At 37.7% G+C, this 18257-nt stretch overlaps 1 protein-coding gene across 6 annotated transcripts in view; it reads left to right on the forward strand.

The window, feature by feature from the left end:
- The window catches only part of LOC106873148 (trichoplein keratin filament-binding protein), a 48852-nt gene that overhangs the window by 2650 nt on the left and 27945 nt on the right, over window positions 1-18257 (forward strand). For 3 of the 6 annotated variants that reach the window (XM_089341221.1, XM_089341224.1, XM_089341223.1), the window contains exons 2-4: window positions 6181-6417; window positions 15856-15964; window positions 17420-17524. In XM_089341221.1, coding sequence (XP_089197347.1) covers window positions 6224-6417; window positions 15856-15964; window positions 17420-17524 — 408 coding nt within the window. In that variant the 5' untranslated portion in view covers window positions 6181-6223. Of the gene's footprint in view, window positions 1-6127; window positions 6418-14193; window positions 14475-15855; window positions 15965-17419; window positions 17525-18257 lie in introns of those variants that run through there. The other 3 variants (XM_089341222.1, XM_089341225.1, XM_089341226.1) reach the window with 3 other exon arrangements.

The raw sequence follows: 18257 nt of genomic DNA on the forward strand, positions 1-18257 counted from the left end.
GGCACAAAGTCTGATATTTTGGGGGAGGAGGTAGTTGATTACATTGACACCAGTACTCAACTGGTACTTATTTTATTGACTCCCTGAAAGGGTGAAAGGCAAAGTTGACCTTGGTAGAATTTGAACTCAGAACGTGAAGACGGACAACATGCTGCCTTAATGGACGCCTTAATAATAAGAATAATGATGAAGTGCAAGGTTAGAAATTTGGTGGGAAGGGGGCAGTCAGTTATACTGACTTCAGTATTTGACTGGTATCTTATTTTGTTGACCCTGGAAGGGTGAAAGCAAAGTTGAAGCTAGTTGGATTTGAAATCAAAACATAGAGAGCCTTAATTTAAATACTGCGAGGAATTTTGCATCATGTTTAAGGTTTATAATTTTGGCATGACAAAAAATATTCAGAGAGAACATGGTTAATGGAATTAACTGATACTATGAACCTATTCTAAGCATGCAGCTTTAGATTGAAGAACAACAGTTGGTGAGAACTTGTGCTCCTGGTTGTCAGGGTAATCCTAGATCTTGTGGTAGTTCCTTGATTGGCTCTAGTTGGAGGTTCTCTTCCCTCAAGTAGGACTGCATCATAGAATGGGGTCACATATTTGGTATACTTTATGTATTTTATGCCTCGTTTCCCCCCTCTTTCTCCCCCCCCCTATCTTTTATTTAACCCCTCCCCCACGCATGTGAAAATTACTGTCTTTGTAATATCACTCATCTGATATCCCTGCTGTAAATAAAAGAAATAATCATCATCTTTATCACCACCACTACCACCACCACCATCCTCCTCCTCCTCCTCCTCATCATCACCATCATCATCATCATCAATGATAATGATAATGGGATTTTGTGGGTCGAAATGATCAAAAAGCAACAAAATATATGAAATTGTAGGACAGATGTTTCAATGGTTGCTAAACCACAAATACATGTTGGATGTATTGTTCTAAAATATGGGGCAGAGCAGCTGACCGCACAAGTTCTATAAATACATACAAAGTGTATATAGGCACCTCAGCAAACACATTACATCTGACACAAAAGCCAATCTAGCTAATAGATATAGAAATAAGACAATTTTTCTTTCTAAATAATAGTTTTCAAACCCACTAAATTGGCACAGAAGTTGAGTGCTAATGTATTTAATACAGGGAACATTAGCTAAAAATAATTGTTGATAGATAGATAGGTAAGATAGATAGAGAGATAAGATTGATAAATAGATTGATGGATAAAGAGTTGGGCAAGCAGTCAGTGGTTAGCCAACTAAATTGATCCTGGTTCTTCATTAGTATTTTACTTTATTGGCCCTGGAAACATGCAAAGCAAAGTTGAGGCCTTGGTGGGATTTGAACTCAGAACATAAAGAGATTGAAGAAATACTGTAATGCTTTTTGTTCAGCACTCTAACAATTCTTCTTACATAAGTGCAAGGCCAGAACTTTTGTGGGATTTTTGGTGGGATTGTTGAATTCATTAACCCTGGTATTTGGCTGGTACTTTATTTTATTGATCCCAGGAAAACGAGGTCTAAAGAAGACATCAGCAATGTTTGAAATGAGAAACCTCAAAGCATTTTATCTGTTGTTGTTGCCCCCTTATGTCTACCATTAACCAGATTTTAGATGAGCCTTCTACTTACATACTTGACCTGTTAGAAATAACAACCAAATTGCCCTCAAATCACATCCCACAGCTGTGATTTTCAACCTTTTTTGTAAGGGGCTAAAAGTGTTATGACACACCATCAGCTTTTTAAAAGTTTTCATCATCATCACACATCCATTTTCCATGCTGGCATGAGTTGGTCAGTTTGACAGGAGGTGGCTAGCCAGAGAACTTTACCAAGTTACAGTATCTGCTTTGGAATGGTTTTCATACTAGGATGCCCTTCTTAACACTACTCATTTTACAGTGTGTACTGGGTGCTTTTTATGTAGCACCAGCACCAGTGAGGTTACCTAGTAACTTGCAAGTCAGGACCCTTCAACTGAGGTGGTACAGTATTGAGGGAAGTGACTATGCTTTTTAAAAAGTTTTATTATATAAAAACCAAAACAAAAATTAAAACTGCTTTTAAACGAAGACAGGCGTATGCATTGCACTTTGCTGCAAAGGATTGCACATGCAGTTCAAGTTTTCTAAATGTCTTGACATTTTCTGACTCCTCACAACTGTATAGCATACAACTATACCACAGTACAGTAGAGAAGATCTTTCAGAAAAAAACCAGGACAATAGTGTTTATATTTTACAAAAAGTAAACTGAAATGAACATGGCTGGAATACTCTTGATAATCGGACAAATAATAACATCACTATTCTAAACATTAATGGTAATAACAATGATGGTCGCTCTTGTTATTTTGATGGATGAGTGTTTGAAAGAGAGAATTTAAAGAAAAAAGTGGGGAAAAAGAGAAAACTTTTAAAAAGAAAAGCCCAGAAGAAGCTGCATCCATTTGTGATGGATGCGTGAATGTGATTTGAATCTAGGTATGGATTTTGCTATGAAGTTGCAACGGGGACACTAATGATTTTGATTTTGTCTGTCCTTTGTGAAAGTCATTGCCTAGATTGAACTGCATGGCATAAAATGTGTCATGATGCATTGAAACATTTTGGATAATAATAACAATAATAATAGCAAAAGCACTCGGAGAGTGCAAACCTCTGCCAAGGTAATACCATGACACTCTCAACAATTAGCCAGAGATGATTTTTAAAATGGACAAGTGACCAGGACCTTTGGAGATATGCTGTACTTGAGAAGACCTGGCAAGCCAAGTGAGACCATAACTGTGGCCTATACCAGTGCAGCATAACCGGCCCGTTTAAGAGTACCCTTCAATCATTGGACAATAAACTGCGCTTGCGAAGACCTGTTGAGGCAAGTGAAGTCATTGTTGTGGCCGATGACAGTACTGCCTGATTGGTACCTATGCCAGTGGAACGTTAAAAGCACCATTTGAGCATGATTGCTGCCAGGGCTACCTGACTGGCTCCTGAGCCGGTGGCACATAAAAAACACCATTTGAGTGTGGTTGTTGCCAGTACTGCCTGACTGGCCCTTGTGCTGGTGGCACGTAAAAGCACCCACTATACTCTTGGAGTGGTTAGTGTTAGGAAGGGCATCCAGCTGTAGAAACTTTGCCAGATCAGATTGGAGCCTGGTGCAGCCTTCTGGTTCACCAGCCCTCAGTCTAACTGTCCAACCCATGCCAGCATGGAAAGCGGACATTAAACAATGATGATGATGATGATGGTGAGAATATCTGAAATAAACTCGACTGCTCCCACAGGCGAGAATACTAAAAATGAACCCAACTGCCCTGAAAAATTAAGTGAGAAAACCGGAAAAACAATCCAGAATCCTTGTCTGGTACCTGATCAATCCCAATGGTAGTCATGGAATGTGAAGGTGGATGTGTGAGCTATGTTTGTAATGCTGTGTGTGTGTCATCTGCAGTGGGAACAGGGACAGTTTTCTCTATGAAGGCCTTTTTTAATCTATCCACTGATATAGTGTCTTTATGACCATTAAGGTCTATAATGAAAAATTTACCTATTTGTGAAAGAAAACAGAAAGGACCTGCATACAGTGTTGTTAATGGAGGTTTAACAACATCGTTGCGCACAAAAATGTAAGTCCAAGTAGTAAAGCTTCTTTCAAGGCAGAGCTAGAAATGCAATTGTCAAGTAGGAAAGAGGTTTTAAACAGCAGCGAAATATTCAAAATTGGTAAAATTAAAAATTGTTGAGGATAAATTAAATTTATTGTTACTGGATATGTTAGTGTTATTTCATTTCTGAATGGTTTTGTCTATGTAGTTCAATTTCTTTATCCATCAGTTTCTACTAAGCTAGAGACATGAGTAAAATTAAGAGAAACAACAATAAAACTTTGGAAACAGCAACGCCGCCATGATTTATGTGGAAACCATGAACGTGCTTTCAAGGGAGATAATCAGAGAAAGACTTGAAAGTGAACATAAGATTGTAATACTTCATGTAAAGTAAATCTAACAAATAATCCAGAATCCTTGTCTGGTACTGGATTGATCCCAAATTCTAATCAGTTTGTGCCAGTCATGAGGCCAAACATTCCTGAAAGTTTCATCCGAATCCATCCAGCGGTTTTTGAGATATCTTGTCCATGGACAAACAAACAAACACAACTGAAAACAATGTCTCCACCTTCGCTAAGGCTGAGGTAATAATAATAGTAAACACTACAAAATTATGTTCATACCAGTAAACAAGTATGTTCATACCTGTTTACTGGTATGAACATCATCCTGAGCCAGTCGTTGAAAGTAAAAATGTCACTGTCCTCTGAGATTTTCCAATCAACACTGACAGAACAATCCAGGCTAATCGACTAGACATAGTTATTAAGAACAAGGAAGAAAATACTTGTAGACTAATAGATGTAAGTGTTTCCTCTGATAAAAATATATCTGTAAAGGAATTTAACAAATTAAGTAACTATAAGGACCTGGAAATTGAAATACAAAAGATGTGACATCTTAAAGCAAGAACTGTTTCTGTTATGCCCTAGGTATGAAGAAAAAGGGATATCCGAAACATCTAGATAAAATCCCAGGAGAACCATGTCTTAGTGAAATGCAAAAGATTGTGCTGACAAGTACTGCCCACATCCTTAGAAAAACCCTATCAATTTAAATGTCTGTGTTACATGAAGATATTTCACTACTGCCCCTGCCACTCCTCAAGCTTTCAGTCATACTGTAGCATCTTTTCTTCACTCACCCTAGGATGCTGGGTGAGTCTCGGCAAGTAATTGTAACAAACATGCAGATTATATTAATAATCCTTTCTAGTATAGGCACAAGGCCTGAAATCTGGGGGCAAGGAACTAGTCAATTATATCAACCCCAGTACTCAACTGGTACTTATGTTTTCAACCCCAAAAGGAGAAAAGGTAAACTTGAACTCAGAATATAAAGCTGGACAAAATACTGCCAAATTTTTTGCCAGGCATGCTAACGATTCTGCCAGCTCACTGTCATGTACAATAACAAAGGATTTCAAATTTTGGCACAAGGCCAGCAGGTTCAGGAAGGGAATAAGTCAGTTACATCAACACTAGTGCTCTCTATTGGTACTTAATTTATCGACCCTGAAAGGGTGGAAGGCTAAGTCAACCTTGGCAGAATTTGAACTAAGAACGTAAAGACAGACAAGGCAATGAGCAGGTAGAATCATTAGCATGCCATATAATAATAATATAATAATAATAATAATAATAATAATCCTTTCTGTTATAGGCACAAGGCCTGAAATTTTGGAGGAAGGGTCTAGTCGATTACATGGATCCCAGTACACAATTGGTACGTGCTTTTTGATCCTGAAAGGATGAAAAGCAAAGGTGGTCTCAGCAGAATTTGAACTCAGAACAAAATACCTCTAAGCATTTTGTTCAGTGTACTAATGATTTTGCCAGCTTGCTGCCTTAATAATAATGATAATAATAATAATAATAATAATAATAATAATAATAATAATAATAATAATAATAATAATAATGATAATAATAATGGTTTCAAATTTTGGCACAGGGCAAGCTGTTTTTGAGAGTTGGGGGAAGCCGGTTACATTGACACCGGTTTTTCACTTGGACTTTATTTTTATTGACCCCAAAAGGATGTAAGGCAAAGTTAACCTTGGCAGAATTTGAACTCAGAATGAAAAGACTGGTGAAATGCTGCTAAGTATTTTACCCAGCATGTTAATGATTCTGCCATCTGACTGCCTTAATAATAATAATAATAATTCTTTCTAATATAGGCACAAGGCCTGAAATATGAGGTGAGGGGTTAGTAGATTACATCAACCCCAGTGTTTAACTGGTGCTTATTTTATCAACCCTGAAAGGATGAAAGGCAAATTTGACATCTGCAGAATTTGAACTCAGAACATAAATATGTATGAAAAACCACTAAGTAGTTTGTCCGTTGTGCTAATGATTCTGCCAGATCATTGCCTTAATAATAATAATAATAATAATAATAATAATAATGATAATCTGTTAACATTGTAGGAAGATGTTTGATAATATATGTGTGCAAACCATTCAATACCATTTTTTTTTCTACAGCATCAGTGAAAAAAAGAAAGAAACCCCTTGTGTCTGTTTTCTACTTTTCTCAGTTGGTGTCATTCCAATTTAACCCATTAAACTAGTCAATCAACCATGGCACTTCCTACACTGTCTAGCCGCTCATGGCCTGCCCTACAGAACATCTATATGTACACATGGAATCAACGAAGATGTCGAAATGAAGATATGAGACAAAGCTGTTTAAATACAGACCGTTTTTTCCAGACAGGAAGGTTAAAAGCTGAAAAAATGCAAAAATGGACTTCTGATAAGTATTACCGTAAAAGGTAGAATTACCTGTTTGCAAAAAAAACTTAATGCTTGACTAACAAAAGCTGTCCCCAACCACCCATTCCTCTATGTCCTCACCCACCCGCCAGCACACTAACCTTTCTCTTTTATTTTCATTTCTTATTCTTGGCGCTTTAAAATTAAAAAAAAAAAATGCATGGAATTCATCATGGGACAGTAATGTAACTCCTAAATGCAAAATTTCTGGCTTATGTAAATAAGGCTTTGAATTGAATGCTGGGAATTAGTTTGACATTGCCTGTAACTAACATTTGCTTCCATAGGAGCAGTGGTTCTTTATCTCCTCTCAAAGCGCAGTTCCCCATTTCACTGTATGCCCCCTCCACCACTCCCCTTGAATTTTGCAACTGCTCTCCTGCCCTTCCCTGAATAATTTTCCTGAAACTCAAAATTTAATTTTGTGCTTTGGCTTCAGTCATGTTTCTGCTCAATTAATAACACAATGTCTTATATTCTAATCCGTTCAAAGATTTCTATTTTTGAAAATGTGTTTAAAATATAAAGCATGCCTGTGTTGTTAAGAAGCTTACTTTGTAAACTTGTAGTTTCAGGTTCAGTCCCACTGCATGACACCTTGGGCAAGTGTCTTTTGGGTCAACTAATATCTCGTATGTAAATCTGGTAGATAGAAGCCTGTTGTATGTACACGCACACGTGCGTGCACACACAGGCATCCACTGCATTATCACTACCTCAGCTTACAGAATTTCGTGCTTATGGAAATTATAAAGTATGACCATTAATTTTGGGATCCTGTATGTAATTTCACTTTTACAGAAACGGGTATTGCATAGTTTTAAATTGTTAACAATTTAAAACTATACTCCCATCTTAGCTCATTGGTCATTAGCGTTTTAATTAAGGTCAAAGTTAATAGTTAATGATTTGGAAAACTATCTGCAAGTTACTCACATGCATGCACACAAATACGCATGTTTATATTTTGTACATAATGTGAGTATATATATATATATATATATATATATACACACACACACACACACACACACATATATATATGTTTATACATATACGAATGACAGGGATCTTCTCTATGTGGCTGGTGACTTCAATGGACATGTTGGACAACATGCAGGGGGCTTCCATGGTTTTGGTTCCCGCAATGGGGAGGAAACCAGGCTGCTGGAGTTCTGTGATGCAAATGATCTTATGGTTTGCAATACTAACTTCAGGAAACCTGCCAGTCACCTACCGATCTGGTAGACACACTAGCCAAATTGACTACATCCTTGCCAGAAAAAGGGAAAGATGGCTGCTTATAAATGCCAAAACCTTCCCAGGCGAAGAATATACCCCACAACATAGACTAGTAGTTAACAACTTCAGGATCAGGGCTAAATGGATACCCAGAAGATGACAGCATGGAGGAGAAGGGTCTGGAAGCTTAAAGATCCTGCAAATGGACAGAGATTTAGAGACATATTACTTGAAGCTTTTGACGAAATAGAGGAGGATATAGTATCACATGATGTGAAGACATCTAGAGGTTTCTACAGAACAACCTGCTGAGGGCCACTGACCAGATCTATAGATGGTGCAAAGTCCCCTCTCGATCCAAGGTAACGTGGTGGTGGAACAATGGGTTGACAGGGCTATCAGACAAAACAAAGAGGCTTGGAGGGACTGGAAGAACGGTGGTAGCAGGGAATTGTATCAGACTGCCAGAAGGGAAGGTAAGCGACAGGTTTATTTAGCCAGATGGGAAGCTGATAAGAAAAAATTTGCCAATGTTCTGTGCCGTGAGGACCAATGACTTGAGGTATTTCGTGTTGCAAGACAGTGTGTGAGACAGAATTGTGATGTCGTGGGAGAGAAATGTGTCCGCATGAATAATGGTTCACTTGCATTAAATGAGGCTGCAAAGAGAGGGGTTTGGAGATGCCACTATGAAAGGTTGCTAAATAAAGAGAATGAATGGGAGAAAGAGAGTCTGCTGAATGCCAACCCAACAGAGGGACCAGCTATCCAAATTGACAGTACTTTGGTAGATAAAGCAGTTAAGGGTATGCAGACGGGGAAAGCCCCTGACCCATCGTACTCCAAAGGTAAAGGTGATTATGACACTAATACATATAATTATAATAATAACAATATTAATTGAGGTTATAAACTCAAAAAAAGTGAAATACCTCTGAATAAATAATGTACTCCAAACAATAAAAAGTAAACAAAACTGCTACAAATAATTGTAGTATAAATAAACATTTTAAAACCTTGATTCAACTGTAATACTAGTAAAGGTGATTATAAAACTAGAATTTAATTCGACTTAAAAAGGAACACCATGACCTTCAGCTGAATACCAATGCAGGAAGCTTGTTTGAATTAGTTCACTTTGAAAATGTCGTAAGTGATGGACCTTTGATGAAATTGCAATGACTAGGATGCATAATTACATATAGAGCAATGTGCAGTTGCTGCAGTAGAAACATATGTTGATCATTGTTATATATACTGTAGAAAATTTTTTAATAAAAAAGTCTTGGATGTGAATAAATCTCCACTCTCCTCTTGGTTTTCAATAATATACATATGTATGTATTTGTATCTATATATATATATATATATAATTATAAAATCTGGTAATTAGTCATATATTAATTAATATCGATTAATTATCAGGAGGCCAGCGCATCTAAAGAATCAAAGAGATTCAGAAATATTATCTGCAATCTCAGGGGATTAAGGTACATTTTAAAAAAATAACGTCGACCACTAACGTGGACAATTAATGCGCTAGAAATAGATCACAGCTTGTGTCTATTAAGATAGACACAAGATGTGATCTATTTCTAGCGCATTAATTGTCCACGTTAGTGGTCGACGTTATTTTTTAAAAAAATATATATATATATATATATAAATGTGTGTGTATGTGTGTTTTAATCCCAACTACCAAGAACAACAGTAATATATAGTACTAGCAGAAATACCCGGCTTTGCCCGGGTTAAAGAGAATAATGAAATCTAAAAACGCCGTCTAGACTACGCAACCCTCAACTGTTAGTAGCTACGATACCATATTTCTACATTAATAACTCTCCAATCCATGCCAGCATGGAACATAGACATTAAGTGGAATGCCAGTCTCTCATCTAGGAGGGCCTTGAAATCAATGTTACCAACTGGGGACTATGTGTGTCGTAGTGATAATAAAAAGACCCAAAGGAAGTCTGCAACGAAATAATTTTACTCAACACTTTGCAAGTGAATCAGTGGAGGCAAAGATGAGTCTCATTTACTTGACAATTTATGCACCACATTGCAGAAATCACAATGTAAGTATATCTGAAAGGGTAGTCTTACACTGTTGTACCGCTGAATTACAAATAATGCTCATCTGTTATGTTCGGGTTAAAATTTCATCAACATCAAAAATATATGAATTTTCATGGGAGTTATGGCCGTTATACATAGAATATAATTTCCAAATTTCATAAAGATCCGTTCAGTACTTTTGACGTAGTTTTGGATAAGAAAACAAATGACTAATGTGTGTGATGGGTGTATATATGTATAGATATCTGTATGCATGTATATATATGTGTATATGTGTACATATTACATGTACATCTATATATATATATACATCTACACATGTGTATACATATACATGTATGCATATAGATCTATATCTATATATATATATATCTATGCATATACGTGTACATATACATGTATATGTATACATATACATCTCTTTCTCTCTCTTTCTCTCTCTTTCTCTCTTTCTCTCTCTCTGAAAGTATCTGTCATTACAGTATCGAAATGTGATTGTTTCAGTTAGTGGAATAACGTGTACATATACATCTATATGTATACATATACATCTCTCTCTCTCTCTCTCTCTCTTTCTCTCTCTCTCTCTTTCTCTCTTTCTCTCTCTCTCTGAAAGTATCTGTCATTACAGTATCGAAATGTGATTGTTTCAGTTAGTAGAATAGTTTCATTTTTAAAGTGAAAGTATTTGACATGAGTGTTTTTGTTTCACTTTTAACACGTAATTCTTAAATAGTGGAGGAGATATTATGTTGCTGTGGGCTCGAACTCTGCAAGAAGTTAAACATTTTTTTGACTAAAACACAACTGGAACCCTAAGTAAAGCATCTGTAAAATTTGAATGAAATTGGTTCCGTAGTTCTCGAGTTTTAGGGATTCACACAGACAGACAGACAGACAGACACACATTCTCATTTTTATATATATAGATTATGAAGATAAGCAAATCCATTTCAAATAAAAACATAATGTAGTATCCTAGTGTGAAGCCCTGCTTCGGTCATGAATGACCATGGGATTGCACCTAGAAAGTTACCCTCTGAGGTATGAGTCTAGGCAAGGTTGCTTATAGAAAACCAGCAGTTGCCCATACATACCAGCCTTCCCTCTCCATGTTACTGATGTTATCCTAGGGAAAGGCAAAGGGGCCGGTACAGACAATTTTTTTGCTCTCACAAAACACATCTTCCCTTGGCCAATTTTTTTTACTACATATATGTTGTGGATAATTAATTGTCATTGCTGTTGGATTTGACTTTAAGATGTCTGGAAAGATACTATTAAGTAGACCTGAAGGCAGTAGTGCAAAAAAGAACCGTAAAGGGATTACATTGGATATTAAATTTGATGTTTTAAAAAGACTTGATGCAGAAGCAAGACTAGGTTTGCCAAAACATTACATCTTGCAATATCTATAGTGAAAACAATACATGACAACAGAGAGAAAATTATGTCAAGTGCTCAAAAAGCTACTCTGTTAAACTTGGACCTTATTTTTCCATGGATCTAATATAATGCTTAAAATGGAGTGACACTTGAGTGTATGGATTGAGGAATAGAATTGACATAATGTGGCAATAGATATCATCATCATCATCATCGTTTAACGTCCGCTTTCCATGCTAGCATGGGTTGGACGATTTGACTGAGGACTAGTGAAACCAGATGGCTACGCCAGGCTCCAATCTGATATGATAGTAATTAAAAAGAAAGCCAAAAGTTTATATGATGTTTGCTGAAAAAAGAAGGTGAATCTTATGAAAAACCTTTTTTGGTTTGTAAAGGTTGCTTTGAAAGGTTTAAGAAGTGCATGACTTTGCACAACATAAAAATGACTGGTGAAACAGTGAGTGCTGGTATAGAGGCTGCTACAAATTATACTGAGCAGGTGAAGAAAATGATTGTTGAAGGGGGAAACACACAGGAGCAAGCATACAATGTTGTTGAGACTGCAGTTTTCTGGAAGTGCATGCCCGCTAGAACTTTTATTTCTTGAGAAGAAAAATCAACATCAGGATTTAATGCTTCCTAAAAAAAGAGTGATTTACAAATGTTTTTGTAAAGGTACAGTGCCAGACACAATATTTCCAACAAAGCATTGCTTCTTTGAGACAATGCATTGAGGCACCCAGCAAACTCAGATGGCTTTTCTGATAATGTGAGAGTAGAACATATCCCCAAGAACACTACTCCTTTGCTACAGCCACTGGATCAATTTGTGATAGCTAACTTCAAGGTATATTATATGAGAATTTTTAAACAACTTATGAAAGCAACTGGCAGAGACAATAAACCTACAATTAAAGATTTCTGGAAGAGATTCAACATAATGGATGCTGTGGAAAATATAGTTGACTTGTGAGATGAAGTGAAACCTTCAACTTTGAACAGAGCTTGGAAAAATATATGGTCAGACTGTATCCATTACATTACAAGTTTTCCTCAGGCAGAAAGTTTACATTGAATTTGGAAAGATATTGTGACACTTGCAGAGGACATAGGATTTGAGGAGACTTGTTGTCATCAAACCTCAAGATAGAATACCTGCTAACTAATTCCGCATGCACTACCATAATGATGATGATGATGAAGACGACGACGTACCAGGCAGTGATACTCATGGCTTCTAATTTTAACTGACTGGAAATGTTATCATTCTGATAAATATCAGAACCAAGCCAGAGAGCTGAGGAGACTGTGGAAGACCAAGACAACAGTTATTGCTGTAGTAATTGGTGTATTTGGCACAACACCCAAACTGTTACCTAAAAGACTGAAAGAAACTGGAATTGAAGTTTGTGTTGTCAACATGCAGAAAAGCACCATCCGGTATTCTGCTAGAATTTTAAGAACGGTGCTTGAGATTTGAGGAGACTCGTTGCCATCAAACCTCAAGATAGAATACCTGCTAACTAAATTAACATGCACTAGTGTAGTAGTAGTAGTAGTAGTAGTAGTAGTAGTAGTAGTAATAATCCTTTCTACTAAAGGCACAACGGACTTGAAATTTTTTTGATGAGGGGGATTAGTCGATGACTGGTACTTAATTTATCGACCCTGAAAAGATGAAAGGCAAAGTTAACCTTGGCAGAGTTTGAATTCAGAATGTAAAGACAAACAAAATGCTGCCAAGCATTTTGCCCAGCATGCTAACATTTCTGCCTGCTTGCTGCCTTAATTATAATAATAATAATAATAATGGTAATAATCCTTTCTATTATAGGCACAAGGCCTGAAATTTGGGGGAGGGGGACTAGTTGATTACATCGACCCCAGTGTTTCACTGGTACTTAATTTGTCGACACCGAAAGGATGAAAGGCAAAGTCAACCTCAGTAGAATTTGAACTCAGAACATAGCGACAGGCAAAATACTGCTAAGCATTTCATCCAGCATGCTAACGATATTGCTAGGTCACTGCCTTAAATAGTAATAATAATAAGGGTAATAATAATATTAATGGTTTCAAATTTTGCCACAAGGGCAGCCGTTTTGGGGGGAAGGGATGAGTTGATTACATCGACCCCAGTATTCAACTGGTACTTATTTTATCGACCCCAAAAGGATGAAAAGCAAAGTTGACTTTGGTGGAATTTGAACTCAGAACATAGTGACAGGTGAAATACCACTCAGTATTTCGTCCAGCGTGTTAATGATTCTGCCAGCTCGGCACCTTAATAATAGTAATAATATTGATGATGATATCTAACCTTGGTACAAGAACACATATTGCATGAGGAAACAAGGGATTATATACATCCACATTCTAGTACATGACTGATACCTAATTGGATCTATCCCAGTAGTTGACTGGTACTTTATTTTATCAGCACCTTTCAAAGTTTATTGTTACACACTCAAGCATCCTAAACCCAAATTACAGTATTGTTCACATATCTGGAATAGTGCTGCTGTTACACACACACACACACACACACGCGCACACACACACACACACACACACACACACACACACACACACACACACACACACACACACACACACACACACACACACACACACACACACTCTCTCTTTCTCTCTCTCTCTCTCTCTCTCTCTGCATTCCTGTACTGCTGGCATATCTGGGGCAGTGCTGCAATTATGCACAGAAACATCGTAGACCCACATCACACATCAGTACTGCTCACATATGTCGGACAGTGCTGCAATTACATACAAACATCTTAGATGCACATTACACTTTTCAATTACCTGAGACAATGTTACTGTTACACAAGCATCCTAGATTTACATACATTACAGCCTGGTGTAGTCATCTGGTTCACCAGTCCTCAGTCAAATCGTCCAATCCATGCTAGCATGGAAAGCGGATGTTAAACGATGATGATGATGATGATGATGATGACTGCTGTTCTACATATATATACACACTTCATCCACATTACAGTACTGCTGATATATCTAGGACAGTGTTACTGTTATATACACAAACATGTCAGGTCAACATTATAGTACTACTCATGGTGATGAGATATTAGTGCTATTACACACACATACACACAAGCATCGTAAACCCACTTTGCAGTAATGCTCACATGTCTAGACTAGGCCCATATTACACTATCATTATTCATATATTCTGCTGTTCCAAACATCCTGAACTACATCCCAAAGGAAGCCAGTCACCTGACTGGAAAAGATTTGCTCACTTCACTGGCTCAATAGACACACAGTTTCTTCTCTCTCTGCTCCAGTCTCAAACACAAAGGTAAGCAAATTATAGGACTTATACACTTCATCAAGCTGGCTATGAATTCACACTCTGATACTAACCAGTTATATGCAGTGTGTAAATTTATTGCTTGTTAGCAGTGGTGTGTAAGGCTTATAGTTGGTTAAGCAACGGTGTATATATATATAACCAATAAGTCCGTATATAGCTAACTGTAGAGTGTAAGTTCATAAATAGCTGAACTTAGTATGAAATTGCATGTCATGTGGTTAAGTAATGTACACTCCCATACCAACATCATCATCATCATTATAACGTCCACTTTTCTATGTTTGCATGTGTCAAAGTTTATTAAGGCAAATTTTCTATGAGCATATGCTTGCACATACATGCATACATACATACATGCATGCATACATACATACATGCATGCATACATACATACATACCGAGACCTTTGGAAATATGCTGTGCTTGAGAAGACCCGGCAAGCCAAGTGAGACCATAATTCGTGGCCTATGCCAGTGGTGTAACCAGCCCACTTATGCGTACCTTTCCTTCATTGGACACTAAACTCTGCTTGCGAAGACCTGATGAGGCAAGTGAAATTGAAATCAAATTCGATGACAACACCACATGACTGGCTCCCATGCTGGTGGAGCACTAAGAGCACCATCTGAGCGGGATCATTGCCAGGGCCACTGACTGGCTCCCATGCTGGTGGCATGTAAAAAGCACCATTCGAGCATGATCGTTACCAGCGTTGCCTTACTGGTACTTGTGCCGGTGGCACATGAAAAACAAAATTTGAGCGAGGGCGTTGCCAGTGCTGCTGGACTGGCTCCTGTGCAGGTGGCACGTAAAAGACACCATTTGAGCGTGGCTGTTGCCAGTACTGCCTGATTGGCCCCTGTGCCGGTGGCACGAAAAGCATCCACTACACTCTTGAAGTGGTTGGCATTATGAAGGGCATCCAGCTGTAGAAACTCTGCCAGATCAGATTGGAGCCTGGTGCAGCCATCTGGTTCGCCAGTCCTCAGTCAAACCATCCAGCCAATGCCAGTATGGAAAGCGGATGTTAAATGATGATGATGATACATACATACATACATGCAAACAAACAAACAAACAAACAAACGACTTGCCCAAGGTGCCACACTGTGGGACTGAACCCAAAACCATGTGTTTGGGAATTAAACTTCTTAACCACACAGTTATATCTGCACCTATCAGTTATGTCTGCATCTATAAGTCACATAAATTCATATGTAGTTGACAGTAGTGTGTAAACCCGTAACTGACTAACACATAGTGCTGCACTGTTTGCTCCTCATTATATATGACGTTACTCTGTTCACTTTTTCCTCTGTCCGAGTGTCCAGCCCCTATAAATGTGTCTTACTGTGTCTACTTGCAGTGCTGATGACCAACGTGAGAAGATGAAGAAGGAAGCAAAAGAGGCCAATCTAAAGGCTCGACGCATTAAACTGTCAACCATGTTACTTCACGAGAATAAACAGTATGAGGTAAAATATGCTTTAGACTTAGGGTAACTGTTGAGGTTGATTTCATGGTTTATATTGTTGAATACATTGAAAGCATGATGAATGTATTGTACAAAACTTGTGAAGAATCAATGAAACCCATCACACTGTTGCAAAGTCTCAAAGAAAATGAAAGAGTTATATTTCTAGGAAACTGCTCAATTATGGTTGTTTGTTCATTTAATCATTTTTCCATGCTCTTATAAGTTGCATGGGGGCTTATTTGAAGCTGAGTTTTAGTTAAATTCTCTTCCTGTTATTAGCCACTTATCTGTTTTCCAAGTAAGCAATTTATTTTATTCCACAAAAATTTTGAAACCAACAAAGTAACCAGTTGACATCAACTGCTTCACTGGGCCATAGATAACTGCAGCTGTGGAATGCCAATTTCCATGCGCACCAATTACACACATGCATGTGCATGTGTGCATGTACAAGGGGCTGAATTAAGACTGATACAAGCTCTAAGTACTTAAAAGATATGTATGTCCCCATACATATGTATTTCAAAATGTAAACAATAATAAACCATAAGATAAATTCTTATTTTTCAAAATGAAACAAAATTAATAGTAAGAAGGAAAATAATATTTATTTTTGTATACTTCCATTTTTGAGATATTCACAAATGTCTTTAGTTCACAGCAGGGCCAGATTAAGACCTTTAGAGACCCTAAGCTCTTGAAATATTTTGGTGTCCCCGTATATATGTAAGTCAAAATATAAACAATAATAAACCATAAAATAAATTTTTATTTTTGTACAGAGCTCCTACCTCTGTTTGTAATGAAGGGCCTCTCGCTCAGCATGAAAGGTAGACTCTATGATACCTGTGTGTGAACAGCCATGCTACATGGCAGCGAAACATGGGCTGTGACTGCTGAGGACATGCATAGGCTTGTAAGAAAAATTGACACTGGAGGAGTTGAAAATCGAGCAAGAACAGTATGTCCCAGGTCAGTCAGGACTTCCAGGCTCCAGAAAATCATTAGTTCCAGAGTTCACAGAAATCCAAAGTGCTCCATGAGAAAGATGGCTGCTGAGCTGGGAGTTTCAAGAGAATCTTTGAGGCAAGTTGCCAAAAGTGACTTGGGACTTGCTTCATTGAAATGATGAAAAGTTCACAGCCTAACAACTGCTTCAAGGGGGAAGAGACTCACAAGAAGTCATGCACCACTTGAGTGGCTCACCAAGTAACTTGCAAGACAAATATCCTTTGTTGGAGGAGGTGATCTTGTGCCAGATGATGATAGGTTAGAGTAACAGAGAGACAGAGAAGCAGAAACGGGTGTCTTGCTGTAAATAAGGTACATGGTTACCTGGCCAGAGAGAGAGAGGGAGAGAGAGAATGATAAAATTAGAAATATTGTAAGTCATTTTCAGAATAATAAAGGTTGTTCTAAAGCGTCTTCAGCACTTCTTTTATTCTTTTAAAAGATTGAACTGAAACAGCAGACACCTCGAAAGAATTATGAACTTCTGGACCAGATGAAGGAACGTGTTGAAACTCTACATAGTGCTCGAGAAATAAAACGTAAACAGGTTTGTGTTGGCACCAAAATGTTTGCATATTTGTTCTTTTGTTGTTTCATGTTTGTTTATATATTTTCCTTTTTTATTTTCTTTTTTTCTCCCTCTCTTTAATATTTCTTATTTCTTTATTGCCCACAAGGGGCTAAACATAGAGGGGACAAACAAGGACAGACAAAGGGATTAAGTCGATTACATCGACCCCAGTGCAGAACTGGTACTTAATTTATCGACCCTGAAAGGATGAAAGGCAAAGTCGACCTCAGCGGAATTTGAGCTCAGAACGTAACGTAACGGCAGACGAAATACCGCTTAGCATTTCGCCCGACGTGCTAACGATTCTGCCAGCTCACTGCTTTAATATTTCTTTAATATTTCTATACTGATTTAAGGCAGCGAGCCAGCAGAATCATTAACATGCCAGACAAAATGTTTAATGGTATTTCGGCTGTCTTTATGTTTTGAGTTCAAATTCCATTGAGGTTGATTTTGCCTTTCATCCTTTCAGAGCCAATAAAATAGGTACCATTTGTATACTGGGGTCGATGTAATTGACTAGCCTCATCCCCCAAAATTTCAGGCCTTGTTCCTCTAGTAGAAAGGAATATTTCTATACTGATTTCAGTCACTGGACTGTGGCTATGCTGGGGCACTGTATACAGTTAAGTACTGGTGTAACAAATTGGAAGTGGGTGACAATGTATTTAAGTCACCATAGTAACAGAATCTATCAAATACTTCCAGG

This window comes from Octopus bimaculoides, chromosome 24 (assembly GCF_046866305.1).
Source record: "Octopus bimaculoides isolate indiv1 chromosome 24, ASM4686630v1, whole genome shotgun sequence".
Classification (NCBI taxonomy): domain Eukaryota; kingdom Metazoa; phylum Mollusca; class Cephalopoda; order Octopoda; family Octopodidae; genus Octopus; species Octopus bimaculoides.